At 36.1% G+C, this 16,436-nt stretch overlaps 2 protein-coding genes across 2 annotated transcripts; one reads left to right on the forward strand and one right to left on the reverse strand.

The window, feature by feature from the left end:
* Positions 1 to 2,742: 2,742 nt before the first annotated feature.
* On the forward strand, positions 2,743 to 6,057 carry LOC144547427 (sugar transport protein MST3-like). The gene is made up of 4 exons (XM_078296080.1): positions 2,743 to 3,035; positions 3,132 to 3,454; positions 4,452 to 5,081; positions 5,334 to 6,057. Exons 1-4 carry the CDS (start codon positions 2,903 to 2,905, stop codon positions 5,811 to 5,813), a joined length of 1,566 nt encoding a protein of 521 aa, XP_078152206.1. The 5' UTR covers positions 2,743 to 2,902; the 3' UTR covers positions 5,814 to 6,057.
* Positions 6,058 to 13,864: 7,807 nt separating this feature from the next.
* On the reverse strand, positions 13,865 to 15,492 carry LOC144547428 (WUSCHEL-related homeobox 11-like). Its single transcript, XM_078296081.1, has 2 exons — positions 14,799 to 15,492; positions 13,865 to 14,058 (listed from the first exon to the last, which is right to left on the reverse strand). Exons 1-2 carry the CDS (start codon positions 15,394 to 15,396, stop codon positions 13,865 to 13,867), a joined length of 792 nt encoding a protein of 263 aa, XP_078152207.1. The 5' UTR covers positions 15,397 to 15,492.
* Between the last annotated feature and the right edge of the window lie 944 nt (positions 15,493 to 16,436).

A 16,436-nucleotide genomic window follows, 5' to 3' on the forward strand; every position in this document is an offset into this window, starting at 1 on the left:
GGATATTGAAAATGTCATGGTAATGCGAATTGCATTCAAGTAGCAAGATTGCTTTGGGGGATCTAAAATTTAACTACATTATATATAGCAGTTCTGCAGAAGAAATTAATTTTTTTTTTTTTTTTTGGAAAGACAAATTGTTTGCATATTAGGATAAGTTTAAGAATGTAAAAGAGGCACTTTTAAAATATGAGAAATACTGCACGACTGGAACATGAAGAACTGATAATTGAACAGAGAAGTACCAAAAATTAGAAGATTGTATGCTCTGTTGTGTTATATATACAGATTTAGCAACTGTATATTGAAGAGGCATGTACTGAAGCATTCTTCTTTTTCTTTTTTGGTGTCTCCGCAATGAAAGAATCAAGTTTAAAAAATAATACATAAGTTTTAAAACATGTTTACGTAATCATTATACCAGATCTACCATAATTGCCAGTTTGCCACAATAAAAAAAAAGAACCTTTACTATTATATGGACAAATCATTGACATTTCCCCAAAATGTAACAAAACAAAAGGACATTTTTGGAACTGAAAAAAGGAAGCACCTAACAGTCCCTGGCCCTCAATTCCCCGAAAATCACCGGACTTTTTACACTAATCTTATAAACAAGTTCATTAGATTCGGTAATACTATGAAAACAATCATACAAACAAGTTCAATTGATGTTCTGCAGATGAAACCGCGTGGTCTCAGATGAAACGCGTGGTCAACGAACAAAGTACAATCGGCAATTAAACTGGGAACCACCTTATGTGAATATACACATTATTCTGTGAACATACAAAATATTATCCTGTGAACATACACATATTATCCTATTAACATGCAAATATTATCATGTGAACATACACATATTATCCTGTGAACATACAAATATAATTATGTGAACATACATATTGTACTTGAAATTATGGCAGTTGAAAGCGCGTGGCCGAAAAAGTACTTCTTCCGTTACCGGCAGTTGAAAGCGCGTCGGAACTAAGCTAAAAAAAGAAGATTTTTATACGCGGGATTTTCAAGAAAATGTAGCCCGGGAGACATTACCTTTTCACCTGAAAAAATACCTCTAGTGGAGTATGCACTACTTTGTATTAGGATTGTCATCTGATGACCAACACTGTAATTGATAATCTTGGCACGGCACATGCTATTATCTTCCAGTGCTGATCATGCTTAATGAAACAAAAGTTATACGTGTTCATTGGTCTATGCACTGAAATCTACTCGAATCAAGTAAGCAGTGAACTTGGGATGAATGGTTCTGTTGTTGGCTCCTGTACCAGTACAATAAGAGGAAGAAAAAAGGATGATTCTGAATATCTGATAAAGTATAATAAGAGGGAGACACGGACGAAATAGAATTTGGACCATGCCTTTTGACTTTATTTATTTATTTTCCTGATAATCTGAAAAACTGCTTTCTAGAGCTCAGAGCATGTTAGATTAATGAACATGTAAATTTATCTGACCTGTAATATTCTCACTGGATTGAAAAGATATTACAAGAAAACTAATTTGAGAGAATTCCATTAATTACCTTGATTCACGATTACCAGATCAGTTGAAGGAATGAGACAGAAATCGGTAAAATTGGAGATAATGAGGGATAAATTTGTTAAAGTGTACGATAGAACGGTTCAATTTTATTAATAATCTATCAATTTTTACAACGATTTCACAATTTATACAATCAAGGAAAACAATTACAGACTACCACATTATCAGGTCAATTATTCCCGGGCCTATTGTCAGCACTGGACTCAAAAGTGCACCCTTCACTGGTTACCATCTTTAATTCATTTTCTTCTAGCTCTTCAATTGGGCCCAGCCTGTCAATATTTAAACCCGAATGGTCCCTTCTATTCGATGAGTGTGTATCCTCTGAGATATCTCACATTTTGCGTGACCGACGTGTCCGGTGCCTATTCGGGGAAACCGCAGGGGCCAGTATTATTTGAGCTTCGAGATTCGTGCATAACATATTTGAACGATTGAAATTCTCCAAAAAGTCACGCAAAATATGAGATATCTCAGAGGATGTGAATTCCTATTCGACAACATAGGCACTTGACTGCTGCTTATTCTGTAGCCTATTGTGTGCTATGCTCCTGACGAGTGCACAGCTAAGTTTTATAACAGTCTTGTTTTACTTCTCCTAAAAAAAAAAAAAGTCATGTTTTACACAACATGTCAATACTAGAAAATGATATATACATACGACTGCACTAATTATAATCACACTTTCAATGTCTTGCTATCAAAAATTGCTACTAGGAGCTATTTTTTGACAAACACGTCAATATTTAGATTAGGGAGAGGACTTATATTGCAACTTCTATTTTTGTACATACGAGCCTCTTTTTACAAACCAAATTCTGAGATCTATTATCTAACCCATGTACTAATTACGACCCCTCGAACTTGCACTAATTAAGGCCAGATAAATTAGTGTACTAGGTAGGCACTTTAAAAAGCTCTAGCAAAAATACTAATTAGCATTGTCTTTTTATTTATATCATTCTGCCAGAAAAAGTTCCAAGAGAAGAAACGTATCATATCTATTTACAATACCCACCTTAGCTTAGAATTAGATACAGCCAAAAATAAGAATCTGTATTGCAACAAACAGGAACATATTTGCTTTGCACACTATTTCCAGCAGAGCGGAATTAGCTCTTTCTAGAACTTGATTATAATGGGATCGATGTTTTAAAAAAGCGAAGCCTTTTTTATTTGGATCACCGATTATAGTCAAGTTCTCTAAATATAGAGATAAGTACTCTTGATATAAAAGGTCTCTTCTCCATCGTAAGAAGCATTCCCCTCCATTTTTTCTTTCTCCTCCTACTCCCTCAGACATTCAAAACTCTAGATTTCATCTTTCTCTTGCAAAATGGCAGGAGGAATCCCTACTAGCCGTTTTGTTTCAAAGGACTATCCTGGCAAGTTAACTGCGTACGTCTTATTCACATGCATTATCGCAGCCACGGGCGGTCTGATTTTTGGCTACGACATTGGCATTTCAGGTAAATATATGCCCACAATAACAGAATTCCAATATTATATTACATGATTGATTCCTTTATTGTTTTCCAAATTTTGATTAATTTAATTATTTGCAGGTGGTGTAACATCTATGGACTCATTTCTGGAGAAGTTTTTCCCCTCCGTGTATCATCAAGAAATAGAAGACACAAGCACAAACCAGTACTGCAAGTTTGACAGCCAACTGCTGACAGTTTTCACATCGTCTCTTTACCTGGCTGCTCTTCTAGCATCAATCCTTGCATCGACTGTTACCAAATTGCTGGGTAGGAAAGTCTCCATGCTCACTGGAGGCATCGTGTTTTTACTTGGTGCTGCCATTAATGGTGCTGCTAAAAATGTCGCCATGCTGATTATTGGACGTATTCTTTTGGGTATTGGTGTTGGATTCGCTAACCAGGTAATTCAAAGCTTCTGTTGTTTATATTTATTTATTTTATTTTGCTAAAAGTAGGGGTCTTAATGATACTCTTTTATCCGTTTATCCGTTTATCGGTTTATCCTTGTTGTTCGAATAATAATCTTTTTCGTCTATTTGACTAATTTGCAAAATATACAATTATTGAATTTTACGATTTCTTCTATTTTAGAATTATGTAGATTCAAGCCGAATTGGAATTGCAATATAGAATGCTTGAACTGAAAAAATAATGAAGATATTTATCAAGAATTTAATTTGTAATATTTTTTTTAATTTGTAACCACTTGAGGTTGCGAAGCCCCGGAGACGTAGGCATTTGTTTTACCGAACTCCGTTAACATCTCGCGTGTCAAATTTCTCTAAACTCATCTATTTACTTTCAATTGCAATTTAATTTCAGTTTTTGTGCAATTAGATGTGCATTTAGTATAACAATCCGATCCGTACCATATTCGGTAAGGTTATTTTTTTTTTTAGATTATTGGGTATGGGTAAGTGTAAATTAAGTTTTTTTCATTAACATAACGGTTAAGAGTACGGATAAAGACTATTTCTTACGATAATTATTAATAATAAAATTTATAAAATTATATATATAGATATATATTTATAGAGAAATGATGAATGATATGATATAGTTTTATTGAATGTACCCTCGTATTCATTTATCCGACCCATATCGTATTCGATAAGATGGATATGAGTAATTTTTTTTCCGTTTAGCTTATTGGGTACAGTTAGGGACAATTTTTTAACATAACGGGTAAGGGTACAAAAAGTCTTCCACCGGGTCCGTTTTGTACCCATTGACACCCTAGCTAGCTAAAAGTATGAGCGGACGTGTCCGGTGATAAAATGTATACATATCAGTGTGTTTTTCTTGATTTTTCTAACTGATACACCGCATAAGTGAAACATGGTCTTTGTTCATCTGATGAAGTTTTGTCATATTAACTTTATCCTATTTGCATTACAGTCAGTACCAGTGTACCTGTCTGAGATGGCCCCGGCACGGTTCCGCGGCATGCTCAACATGTGCTTCCAGCTCATGATAACAATCGGCATCCTGTGTGCAAACTTGGTGAACTATGGTGCAAACAAGATTGAAGGCGGTTGGGGTTGGCGTGTAAGTCTGGGTTTGGCAGCTCTCCCTGCCGCCATCATCAGCATCGGCTCTCTCTTCCTCCCTGATACTCCTAACTCTTTAGTCGACCGTGGACAACCCGAGGCTGCACTAAAGATGTTGCGTCGGATCCGTGGCACTGATGATGTAAAAGAAGAGTATGATGACCTTGTTGTTGCAAGCCAGGAGTCAAAGAAGATCACACATCCATGGTCTAACATACTCAAGCGCAAGTACCGAGCACAGTTGACAATGGCCATAATGATTCCACTCTTTCAACAACTTACCGGCATCAATGTCATCGAGTTCTATGCACCAGTTCTCTTCAAGACCATTGGATTTGGCAACAACGCATCCCTGCTTTCTGCGGTGATCATAGGGCTTGTTAATGTCTGCGCGACATTTGTCTCCATCTTTACAGTTGACAAGGTTGGTCGCCGCGCTCTCTTCTTGCAAGGTGGTACTCAGATGCTTATATGCCAGGTACTTGAGAGTATTTACAAGTGCTATTTACAAGAATTCTAATTAACTACTGAGTTTTATTAAGAACTAGACTTTGATCTAGTGGCAAAGGCATATAGTCTCTATGTGAGAGGTCATGAGTTCGAAATCTGGATGAGGGAAATCCTTTGTTGTAATAACAAGGACATTAAAAAGTTGATTGGCTTGACCTCTAACCTTTACTAGAAAAAAACTACTGAATTTTATTAATTTTGTTTAATTTGTAATTGATAGCTAATTGTGGGGACTATGATTGCCATCAAGTTCGGGACAAGTGGTGTGGGAGAAATTCCCAAGGTGTACGCAGTTTTTCTAGTGCTCTTCATCTGCATCTACGTGGCCGGCTTTGCCTGGTCATGGGGCCCACTTGGATGGTTGGTCCCGAGTGAAATCTTCCCTCTTGAGATTCGATCAGCCGGACAAGCAATCAATGTATCAGTCAACATGCTCTTCACCTTCGGCATTGCTCAGGCTTTCCTTGCCATGCTCTGCCACTTGAAGTTCGGCTTGTTCTACTTCTTCGCTGGATGGGTTGTCATAATGACTGCCTTCATTGCTTTTCTGTTGCCCGAGACAAAGAATGTGCCGATTGAGGAGATGGTTCTTGTCTGGAAGGCGCATTGGTTCTGGGGCAGGTTCATTGCTGACGAGGACGTTCATGTCGGTGCGGTCGAGATGGCTAATGGCAAGCCCAAGGGCGTTAATCAAGCATGATTATGATTTTCTCCGGAAGATTTGATGAATAGTTCGCTCTAGAATTAACTTCTTAGCATTATAATTACTTTTTATGGGGTTTTTAGAATTATCAAGTCATGTATTAGTTGACATTATTACTTTTTATGGGATTTATAGATTTATCAAGTCATGCATTAGAAGGACATAACAATCTATGTACGGTTCTTAATTTATAAATGAATTATGGCTTGCTTACCGTAAAAAAGAAAAAAAAAATACAAAAGTTATGATTTTGTTTGTACTTTGGATAATACATGAGCTTAGCATGTGCCAAAATATCACTTCTCAAGTTCTCAATAAACTATTTTCTGTGGAGAAGGCCATCATTAATTTAGACCAATAAACACAAAATTCACGGATGCATTTTTAAATAAATATGTCTAGATAAATAATTCTGACTAGCCTAACAACAAATCGAGTTAAAAAAATGATAGTTCCAAAACTGCTTTACTGTGGGCCAGAATATACACTGGTCAGAGAGTAGCCTTGTTAGATTGAGTGACGCTATGGCCCAAAACCTCATAAACTCTACATCATTGTTTCTGTGTTGTTGTACTTCTGTTTTTCTCTCTTTTTTTGTTCCTTTCAACTAACGTCTGTTGTTCGATTACATTAAAGATTAATTGCAATTCGTTATGTCAGAACTAAATAATAAGATAACGCTCCATTAGATCAGGGGAAATGTTGTATAAGTACTCAAACCTATACAGGACAAACGTTTCTTTCATTTCTTCATTGAAAAATCTTAAGAGGTAATTGGGTTACTTGAACATTCTTAGAGTCTTATCCATTCATGCAATTGCATGCAAATAGTTGTCAAGGTATAATTTTAAACTTAATTTCATAACTCCTACCTCCATGCAATTTCAAACTTAATTTCAAAATGCCACGTCAGCGATATTTTTTTCCTAACTGGTACAAACCCAACACCGATACCCCTCTCTTCCACTCTCTCTCCTCTCCAGGATGAAAAAGCCCTCTCTCTCGACAATTTTTATTGGAAAAATAGTTAAACAAAATCACCTTAAAAAAAACCAAAATATAGAATTTATAAGAATAAAATAGTAATAATGACCTACAAATTGCAACATTATGACTTACACATTCTAGTCTAATCAGTGGTGAGGCTAATTCAAGAAAAAAAATAAGCTAACATTCCACAATATACTTGCCTTGTAGCACTGAGGCCAACATCGAGAGAGAAAATTGTGGCATTGTACACATTATTATGCCCATGAACTGCATCAATGCCATGAATCATTGGGATCTTGAGACGGGTCGAAAGGCATGCCTTTTGATATTCATTCACCATGTTCATCAAATCAGCTGTTGTCGCTTGCTCCTTTGGAACACATCCACCACCAATCAAGATGCTTCCTAAAAGAATAATCCTGAATTCCCAATCAAGTTTTTAGTTACTCCAATAATATGTTCAATCATAAACCATGGAGGCATTGTTATTATATCAAATAAACATTATACTGATTCTACTTAATTACAAGAGTGCTTTAAATTATCATCTACAGGTGACAGTCAGGTGTAAACCAGGAGAATGAAAACCACACATAGGTATTGGTACCCAAACAGGTAGTGGACTAGACTATTGAGTTGAAGACAATGGAATGGGCCCAACCATTTAGTTTTAGTATAGCATTACATGAATGAATCTGGTTACATATGATAGTTCACTATATTTTCTGAAGTTATGGTATAATTTTATTGGAAGCATTTGATTGAAACACGTGTGGATTATGAAATATTCAGGTTGCGCATAGCTGGGCTATGTAGGCGCCATATTCGGGTAGCACATAACAGGGTTGTGTATGCGCCATAGTCAGGTAGTGATGGGTCAAAATCAGAGCTAATAATATTTATAACCCTAATTGTCTACTTTACAATCGATTCACAAGCCTATGAATTTACGAATGTCGATCCACTCTGATAGTGTTTTAAGAGATCTAATCACTAATCAAGTCTAGGTTTTAGTTCTTTTAGGTTGTTTAATTGGGTTGTTTGAGATGTGTGGTTATAGGATCAGTTACGATAATGTAATATTTTTTTTTTGTTTAGAAGATGGACTTTTATGAATAAGGCAATCTATCTTTCACTACAACAAAACATATTTACTGCGACCGGTATCAGCGACCGGGGCTGACGCCGGTCGCAGAAACTAAATTTTTTTCAAAAAAAAATGAAATTAACCAAAGAACCGACGACCAAACCTTCATCGAATTTCTGCGACCATAACAGCGACCGGCGTGGGCGCCGGTCGCTGAAAGTTTTGGTAAAAAAATAAAAATAAAGGCGCGCCTTCGAATTCGTCTCCCCGCCAGATCGAATAACCCTAGCCGCCCGCGCCATAGCTGCTCTCTCGCTCTCGCCAGACATCGGGAATCATTGTCAGCCTAAACCCTAGCCTCTCTGTCTTTCCGTCTCTTCCATTCCCTGTCCTCTTTGCGAAAAAGAGCAGCCGCCAGACCGTTGCCTCTATCTGCGCGAAGAAGAAGGATCACGCCTCCGCCTGTGCCGCCTCTACTGTAGCAAGGTATAGTAGCGCCTTTTACTGTATCTGATTTTGAGTGTAATTTCTGGTTTTGATTGAATGTCGTTGGTTCTGGTTTTGATTGAATGTCCAGCATGGGTTGAAATTTTAGAGCCTAATATCAGCTCTACTTTGAAATTATTGAAATGCTCTTGTGATCTTGATCGGGCTTGTGTGCTGCCTTGTTGTGAAAATTGCATGTCTTATGCCTTCACTTGTACCTATTGACCCTCTATCTAATTACCCCCCTATGACTTGCTGTGATGATTATGTGTGTTCTGATGCTTACTAGTAAATGTTGTGATAAGGGCCTTTTCATTATTTGGTATAAGATTAAGGGGTAATGTGTGAAAATTGCTTGACTTGTGATAAATAAATTAAGAGAGGGGGGACTCTATGCAAATCTGAAATTTTTTAGTGTAAAATGCGGCCTTATTCCTTTTTCTATAATTTTGTTATATATGTGTCTCAACCTCACTTGTCTTAATCTGAGGAAGATTACAACTTAGTTGTACAGTTAGAGGGTATATAAATTGGTGGTTCTTTAAATGGATTACAGATTCAGGTCCGCTGCTTTGAAGTGGCATCTAGACAAGCATGAAGGCCCTTCAAAGGTTATTCTATTTAATTGTATTTTCTCAGTTTCTAAGTTAATTTATTAATATGAAATTAAATGAACAAACCTAAGTTTTTCTTTCTTTGCTTGTAGATGTTGCTTTATGCTGTGAAAAATACGAGGTAGAAACAACGGACATGTGTTAATTCTCTTCTCTTCTAGTAGAGTGTGTAATTATCATAAATATATGTTGTCAATATACTCTTGCTTTGTATAAAAAGATTATGTCAATATACTCTTGCTTTGATCGATTTTGTTTGATTTGAATGTTGTTTATATTTTGTATGTTTAGATATTGTTGTTTATGTTTGATCGATGTGAATGTTTGGTACGTGTGGTACCAATTAAATGGGGGAAAGTAAATAACTAAAAAAACCTAAAAAATTGACAGAAGGTTATCAGCGACCGTTTATTTCGTCGCAGATACATTTTTCTGACGTCAGCAAAAATTAACAGCGACAAAAAAGAGTATCTGCGACCGGCTGACGTTATTCAGCAACCAGTGACGTCAGCAAAAGAGTATCTGCGACCGGGTTATTAGCGACCGTAATCAGATTTCTGCGACCGGAATGAGTATCAGCGACCGGCGCTTTTACTTTCTGCGACCGGAAAACCAGTCGCAGAAAGTGATTTCTGCAGTAGTGTTTCTTACTCATTTAATCTAGTTTTGGGTAAATAAGCAAACATATGAGGTGCTGTCACCACCCGTTTGCAAGTGCTCAAACCTGTCAATTATGGTTTCTAACTCCAATTAGAATCGCATGCGGTTTAATCAGAACTATGTGCGTCATGTACTAGTATCAAATGCAATTTGAGAGCTGTTAATCCTATTCTTCTGCTAATCACAAGTACGCTATAGCACCCTAATTGAGATGGACTTGTAAGGGGATGGTACCCTTGCCTCACCTTAATCAATTGCATAAAGATCAATGATAAGTCTCAATTACCAAGATTAGAAGGATTTAAGTCCACAATTATGTCCTTCCTTTATATCTTTTGTACTTGAAATAATCAAGATTACCCAACTATCAGTTTATAGAACGCGACGTTCGTTTGCAGATCTGTATTCCAATAGGTTTCTAACTTAGGTCGGATCACAAGGGATCAACAAGTACGTCTATTTCTCTTATTGGATCTTGGATAATTGTACCATATTCCCACTGATCAATCCTATACACCTACTATGGAGTGCGCATCTCCATGATATCGAGGTTAAATGCACCAAGTTAGGTAGTAATACAAAGAATAAAGTGCATAAAGAATTCATATCAAGCGTAAATGATAAATATAAATAAACCTCTAGATTAAACTCGATCATAAGAATTCAAGATTAGATGCTTCACCCTAAAAAGGTGTTGCTTAGCCACTCATGGCAAGTTCAATAACAAAAGATACAAGAAACATGAATAAAAACGATAAAAGAGAGAGATAGAAGGAGTACACCTAAAGAATCTCCCTTATCTCATGCGCGCCGTCTTCAATTCTTGTGCCTTCTCCTAGTGACTATGCCTAATTTCTACTTGGCTATCCTAATTTCTAATTGCATAAGCTCTCCTAGAGAAATCTAGATCTGTCCTATTTATACTCTACTAGGTTCTCTGGCCTATCCAGACAAAGAGAAGAGTTCTCATTCGTCCATCATGTGTTAGTGGGCTTAGTGGAACTTGGCTGCCAAGTTTAGAGTTGTAACTGCTGATTTGCCAATTATCGTGTGCGGTTGCTTGGGTCGCATGCAGTTGGAATAAATCATCTGCATGGACTGCTGCGCTGCGTAATTCCTCTATGTTGGCAATGCACCTCTGTGCAGTTGTCTGCCTCCACTCGCATGTAGATGATGGGCAACCGCATGCCTGAGACTTAGTGTCCATAATGCTTTGTTGTACGCCTATTTTAGCCCTAATAACACTGAAAATCTGCATTATACAAAATCAAATAAAATGGCAAAAATAATATGATTATAGAAAAAAGAGCATTTGCAATTCGATAAATGACAATAGTTTACGTTAAGTGGTAGGGAAAAACACTATATATTTCACCCCTATCAGGAAGCTCATAGTAGGGTTGTGTAGGCGCTATATTCGGGTAGCGCATAGCGAGAGCTGTGTAGAAGCCATGTTCGGGTAGTGCATAGCGAGAGCTGTGTAGGCGCCATGTTCGGGTAGCGCATAGCGATAGCTGTGTATGCGCCATGTTCTGGTAGCGCATAGCGTTAACTGTGTAGGTGTCATTTTTGGGTAGCGCATAGCGAAAGCTGTCTAGGCACCATATTCAGATAGCGTATGATCGAATTTATGCTTGGTGCTAGAACTTGCAATGCATGATAAACCAAAAAAAGTTTTTGAGAATTGCTACACTTGAATAAGTGTGCATATTTGAGAATTGCTATATTTTGAATAATTGTGCATTCATTTCACTATATGAGAATTTCTTGTAATTTTATAATCATGTTACTTCACATGTGAGCATTGCATTTTGGAAAATTAGGTTTATGTTTAGATAAGGAGACAAATGCATTATCTTCATGAACTTTTTACATGATACTTGATTGGATTTCAAATTTGCAAGTTATTTGTGGATTCTATTATCTTTATTATTTTCTTATAAACGTGCTTGGTGTTGTTTTGTCTTAGTTGATTGGGTCTTAGAATAACTAGACTGAAACATAATACCGTACTGGGAGATTTTCAATCTCTCATCTTTCCACTTTATGTGTTCCAGGTACAAAACGCAAGACAAAGAAATATGATGTCGAACTTGAAGACTAGGACTTGCCACAAATAAAAGTAAGTTATGCCATTGGTAATGTATATGTATATGTATATATATGATGAGGAGGGATCCAATTACATCCTTTTTTGGTGACACCGGATTACACCCTACATTTTTAAAGTCTAAACAGTCGATCCAAATCGTTCAACATGATGGATATATTAAAATCTGCTTGTAGATAAAATTTTACATTTTTAAAATTTTTTTTTTACTATTTATTAAGATGAGTACAAAAATTCAATGGTCTGAATATAGTAATTTTGTTAAATACTTAATAAATAGTAAAAAAAATTCAAAAAAAATGTAAAATTTGATCTGCAAGCACATTTTAATATATTTTTTATGTTGAATGGTTTGAATCGACTATTTGAACTTTGAAAACTTTGTAAATGGAGAGTGTAATTCGGTGTAACCAAAAAAATGTGTAATTGGATCCCTCATATATATATGATTTAGTAAGAAGATAGTTAGAAATCGCATAAGCGCGGAAGGCTGTCGACTCTATTGTCGGGTGTGATAGTAAATGAGTAATATAACATTTTTGCATTGATGAACTTAAAATAAAGAAAATGCTCCTGCGAAAAAATAAGATATTTGACACGTATGGATGAACATGAAGTCTAGATAAATAAAGTTCAGACTCATGCTCCTACAGTGAACAAATTTAGATAGAAACACGCACACGCACACGAACGATTTAATACAAGCCATAAATTCGATAAGTTACTGAGCACTGCATGCATAAAAACATCAACAATAGGAAGTTTATACACAAACTAAAAAAATGAGAATAAACTGCAAATCTTCTGAGTTGATATTTCTTTAAACACACCTTGAAACCTGCAAGGAAATATTAAATATTAGAACAGTATTATTAATTAGTCCATTCAAGAGAGAAGGCCAAAAGCATGCGCAAGCATTTTGAAAGTTTTAAGTAATATAGGCATGAGCAGAACTGTGCCGAACCTTCAAAACGATTTATAGGTAAATGAAGACAATATTCTTAACTATATTACTCCATCAATCTAAAGAAATAAAAAAATAGAACTAAGTTTATAGACAGATATACTTCTAAGTCAATCAAAAGCAGTTCAAAAATAACAATTAACTTTAAGTTATCTTGATGGACTAAATTATATACAAATTACCGAGCAATAACATTTCATAAAATCTAAGTATTTTTTTTATAACACGTCAAGGGTCATTAAATTCACACCATTAGAAGTTACTGCTAAATTAACAGTAAAACATGCATAAAATCTCATTTTCCTTATATACCAGATACTTATACCATGCTAGATCATAATGTTGATCCCAGTAGATTGTCTATAAAATTACCGTGGTTGTTTAATTTGAGGGTTACCAGGTATACAATTGCCATTTATTTATGGGTGGGGGACGAAATGGCTACCACCAATTTCGTTGAGTGGAACTGGAAGCAATTCAGACTGGTATTAACAATTTGGGGGTGTTGGATGATATGAAAACAGTGGAATGAAACCATATTCATAGACAAAAGATTGCCTCGATTGGTGTTTGTGGATCGGATCTGGCAGGAGTTTCTCATGTGGAGTAAACACTGTTAGCAATTTTACCAGTAAATTGCGGATGATAGCAACAAGCTAGAATGAATAGTTGGATGTAAATTTATCATATTTTCTAGAACTGTTGTACCTTTGGCAGCCACTGCCAAACCTTTAAAATTTTTTTTTGTTGAGAATGTTGAAACTTGAAAGATTATCCATGCATGGTTGATGGCTGATCTCTTTTTTTTTTTTTGAAGGTTAGTTGGCAAAGTGCCAATCTAACAAATATATTATAAGAAAAGTTTATTTATGGCTGATCTCTATCGCTATTAAATTGATCTCGTGTTCTTGTGATAACCATGTTGATGAAATCATTTTGTTATAATTTATAAACATATAGTAGATAGTATATATATTGAAGTCATGAAATTGCCATGAAAAATCAATAAAAAAATTCTGAGATCCTTGGTTCCAGCACATTGATGACACAGAGAGAACACGAAATTATATATGTACTTCAAAAAATAACCAAAAAAGTGAGAAAACAAAATGAATGATATAAGAAAATTCAGACAAATTAATTCATGAGACTTACGAGAAAGTAGCTCTCTCCCAGGTGCAAGCCTTTCATGAGAAATCCATACTCATTGACAGGAAGAAGCTCTCCGGAGGAATGTACCAGCATCGCGTCGTGACCAAACATTGATCGCATGTCTATAGGTCCCCTAGGTACTTCCCATGCTAACCCATTTATGAACACCGTAATTGTTCCTGCAATTTAAGAAAAACAATTTAAGGTTACTGTGGATTATATTTTCTGAGTTGGCTAAAATGTAATGGCGATAGAGTACAATCTAAGAGGGTAGTCGTGATGACTTATGAGTCAAACTAAGAGCAAGCAAAAAATTGACCACCATGCAAGAATAGGATTAGAAGAAAGCTTTTATTCAGAATTATGGTCAATTATAACCTCATTTTTACACAATTAACTATAATCTATTGGAACCATCATTGGCACAATCATGAAATTTTCAAACTTTAAATTTTCTCAACTGCTTATGAAAAGGAAAATGACCTTGATGAGATGAATAAGTGAAATACCGCGCGGATAAACAACATATCAAGACGCATACATTTGATGATGCTAGGCTTAGAGTGCATCTGGATCATTTAATAATAGTGCCATGTGGTATGATCAACTTCACAATTAAAAAAAAAAAAAAAATTGGAGATCAATAGATATGTTCTTAGTTAAAATTAAATTTTTTTTTTGAACGAACAAGAACAAAAGAGCATAATTCTACAAAGTTTCAATTTCAGAGATATATTCAAACTTGAGATAATTGATTTAAGTGACCTCTGGCAAATTAATTTAATTATCTAAAGTGGAAAATTAAATCAGCTGAAACTTTTTTTTTCTGTTAATATAAACTGCCCATTTGTCAACATAATTTTTTCCTATTTCCATAATTATGTAAGAATTTCAAAATTTACACAGCCAAGGTCCATACCGGATAGTTGATAGTGCAATTGCGACAAGTCCGAAGAGCATGCAGAATTACCACTATGCTCACTTTCCAATAGTCCAAATTGACGTGATATCGCGAAGAGATCATCCCCACCATCATTTCTCGAAATGCTAGGGTTAATAGAACTAACAGCAGCAGAAGAAGAAACAGCACCAGCAGGTGTTGTAATGGCACCAGCAGCAACACTGGAATTATAATTATAATAAGGACTCTGATTGCCGCTACCGCTGTTGGAACAACTCCTAGAAGAGGTGGTTAAAAACATGGAATTGTAACCACCGACATGCTGGGGCCCGGTGCCGGTTTGCTGTTGGCGTTGGCGGCGGCGGGACCTCGATCTACGGTTCTGAAACCAATAGAACACATTGGCATCACGTACCGCCCCAAACTTCTCTAGAAGCTTCCTGATGCGCACTGTTTCTTCCTTTGGCGGGTTCACCATGCCGCTGTTGAAGATCGATTCAAGTATCAGGATTTGTTCGGGTTTAGGGGTCCATCGGGTCCGAACTGGCTCGGGCGGGTTGGGTTGATCCGCATGGCTACGGTTTGTTTGTAAATGCTCTGATGTTTGTTTTTCCATGGTGGAGTGAGTACGCCAATCTATGAGTTTAATTTTAGAAGCGTTAGTATATTATACAGCGGTGACACCTGACCTAGATAGCTTGACAATGGTTGCAAACATGTGTGTTGGTAGAGCGGTACTTGTAGTCTAACAAAAAGAATTTTATTTCTTCAAGATGAGTTATTTTAGTGTTGAATGGGGTCATTAGTTAATTAGGTCTAGTTTGTTTTTTACCAAATGACTAGTATGACTTCGTAGGAAAGTGACTTAAGTGTTAAATTTCAAGATATATATATAGATAGATACATTATACATACATAGTTTGGGATCCGTGATCCATTGACAAACTGTTTATTTTCAGCACTATAGTATATAATTAATGGTTTATGGTTCACGCCTTGGCAGCCCCAGCTAGGAATCTCTCAACAAATAATATCATGGTTCAGAAAATTAAGTTCTTTTTGAGAAGTTAGTTATATGAATATTTGAAGGATGCATGCATGGCTCCAATTATATATATGAAAAATTAATTAAATTCTTTACCATGGGAGGTAAATATTTAAATATATAACAGTACATATTTCCCGTCGGCAAGGTAAACAAATATATACATATAATCAAACCTCCAGTTTTTTAATCAGGCCTGATCGATTTCCACGTGCTCGCTTTACGCTCAGAATTCGTATCCTCTGCATTAACTCAAAAAGGAATCTTTTAAGTTAAAGCATCTTCATCGTCCAATTAGCTTTAATATTCATGCAAATTAAATCTACACTAATATTAAAAACTCCTTTGTTTTAAGTGGGAGCCGGATAGGCTCCGTTTACAATCGGACGACCAATATGTATTAACTCAAAAGATGCTCTTTTGAATTAATGCTGACGATGCGGACTCGCTCAATCATACTTAGATTTGTCCAAATTACATGAAGTACAACAAAAGAAAGGGAAAAGAGAGACATGTGGGTCCCACACTTTGGCAATATATTGACCTTGGACCTAGCTGCGGTGGGTTCTTAGGTTTCTTTGGTATTAATTTGTTGGTGCAAGGAGAGACTT

This window comes from Carex rostrata, chromosome 31 (assembly GCF_964058835.1).
Source record: "Carex rostrata chromosome 31, lpCarRost1.2, whole genome shotgun sequence".
NCBI classification, from domain to species: Eukaryota; Viridiplantae; Streptophyta; class Magnoliopsida; order Poales; family Cyperaceae; genus Carex; species Carex rostrata.

Excerpts from the sequence above, each read along its gene's own strand:
- LOC144547427 (XM_078296080.1), top strand. The coding sequence starts at position 2,903 with ATGGCAGGAGGAATCCCTACTAGCCGTTTTGTTTCAAAGGACTATCCT. Across the intron at positions 3,036-3,131 it reads CTACGACATTGGCATTTCAG|GTGGTGTAACATCTATGGAC; the intron begins GTAAATATATGC and ends AATTATTTGCAG. Across the intron at positions 5,082-5,333 it reads CTCAGATGCTTATATGCCAG|CTAATTGTGGGGACTATGAT; the intron begins GTACTTGAGAGT and ends TGTAATTGATAG.
- LOC144547428 (XM_078296081.1), bottom strand. The coding sequence starts at position 15,396 with ATGGAAAAACAAACATCAGAGCATTTACAAACAAACCGTAGCCATGCG. Across the intron at positions 14,059-14,798 it reads ATTGCACTATCAACTATCCG|GAACAATTACGGTGTTCATA; the intron begins GTATGGACCTTG and ends CTTAAATTGCAG.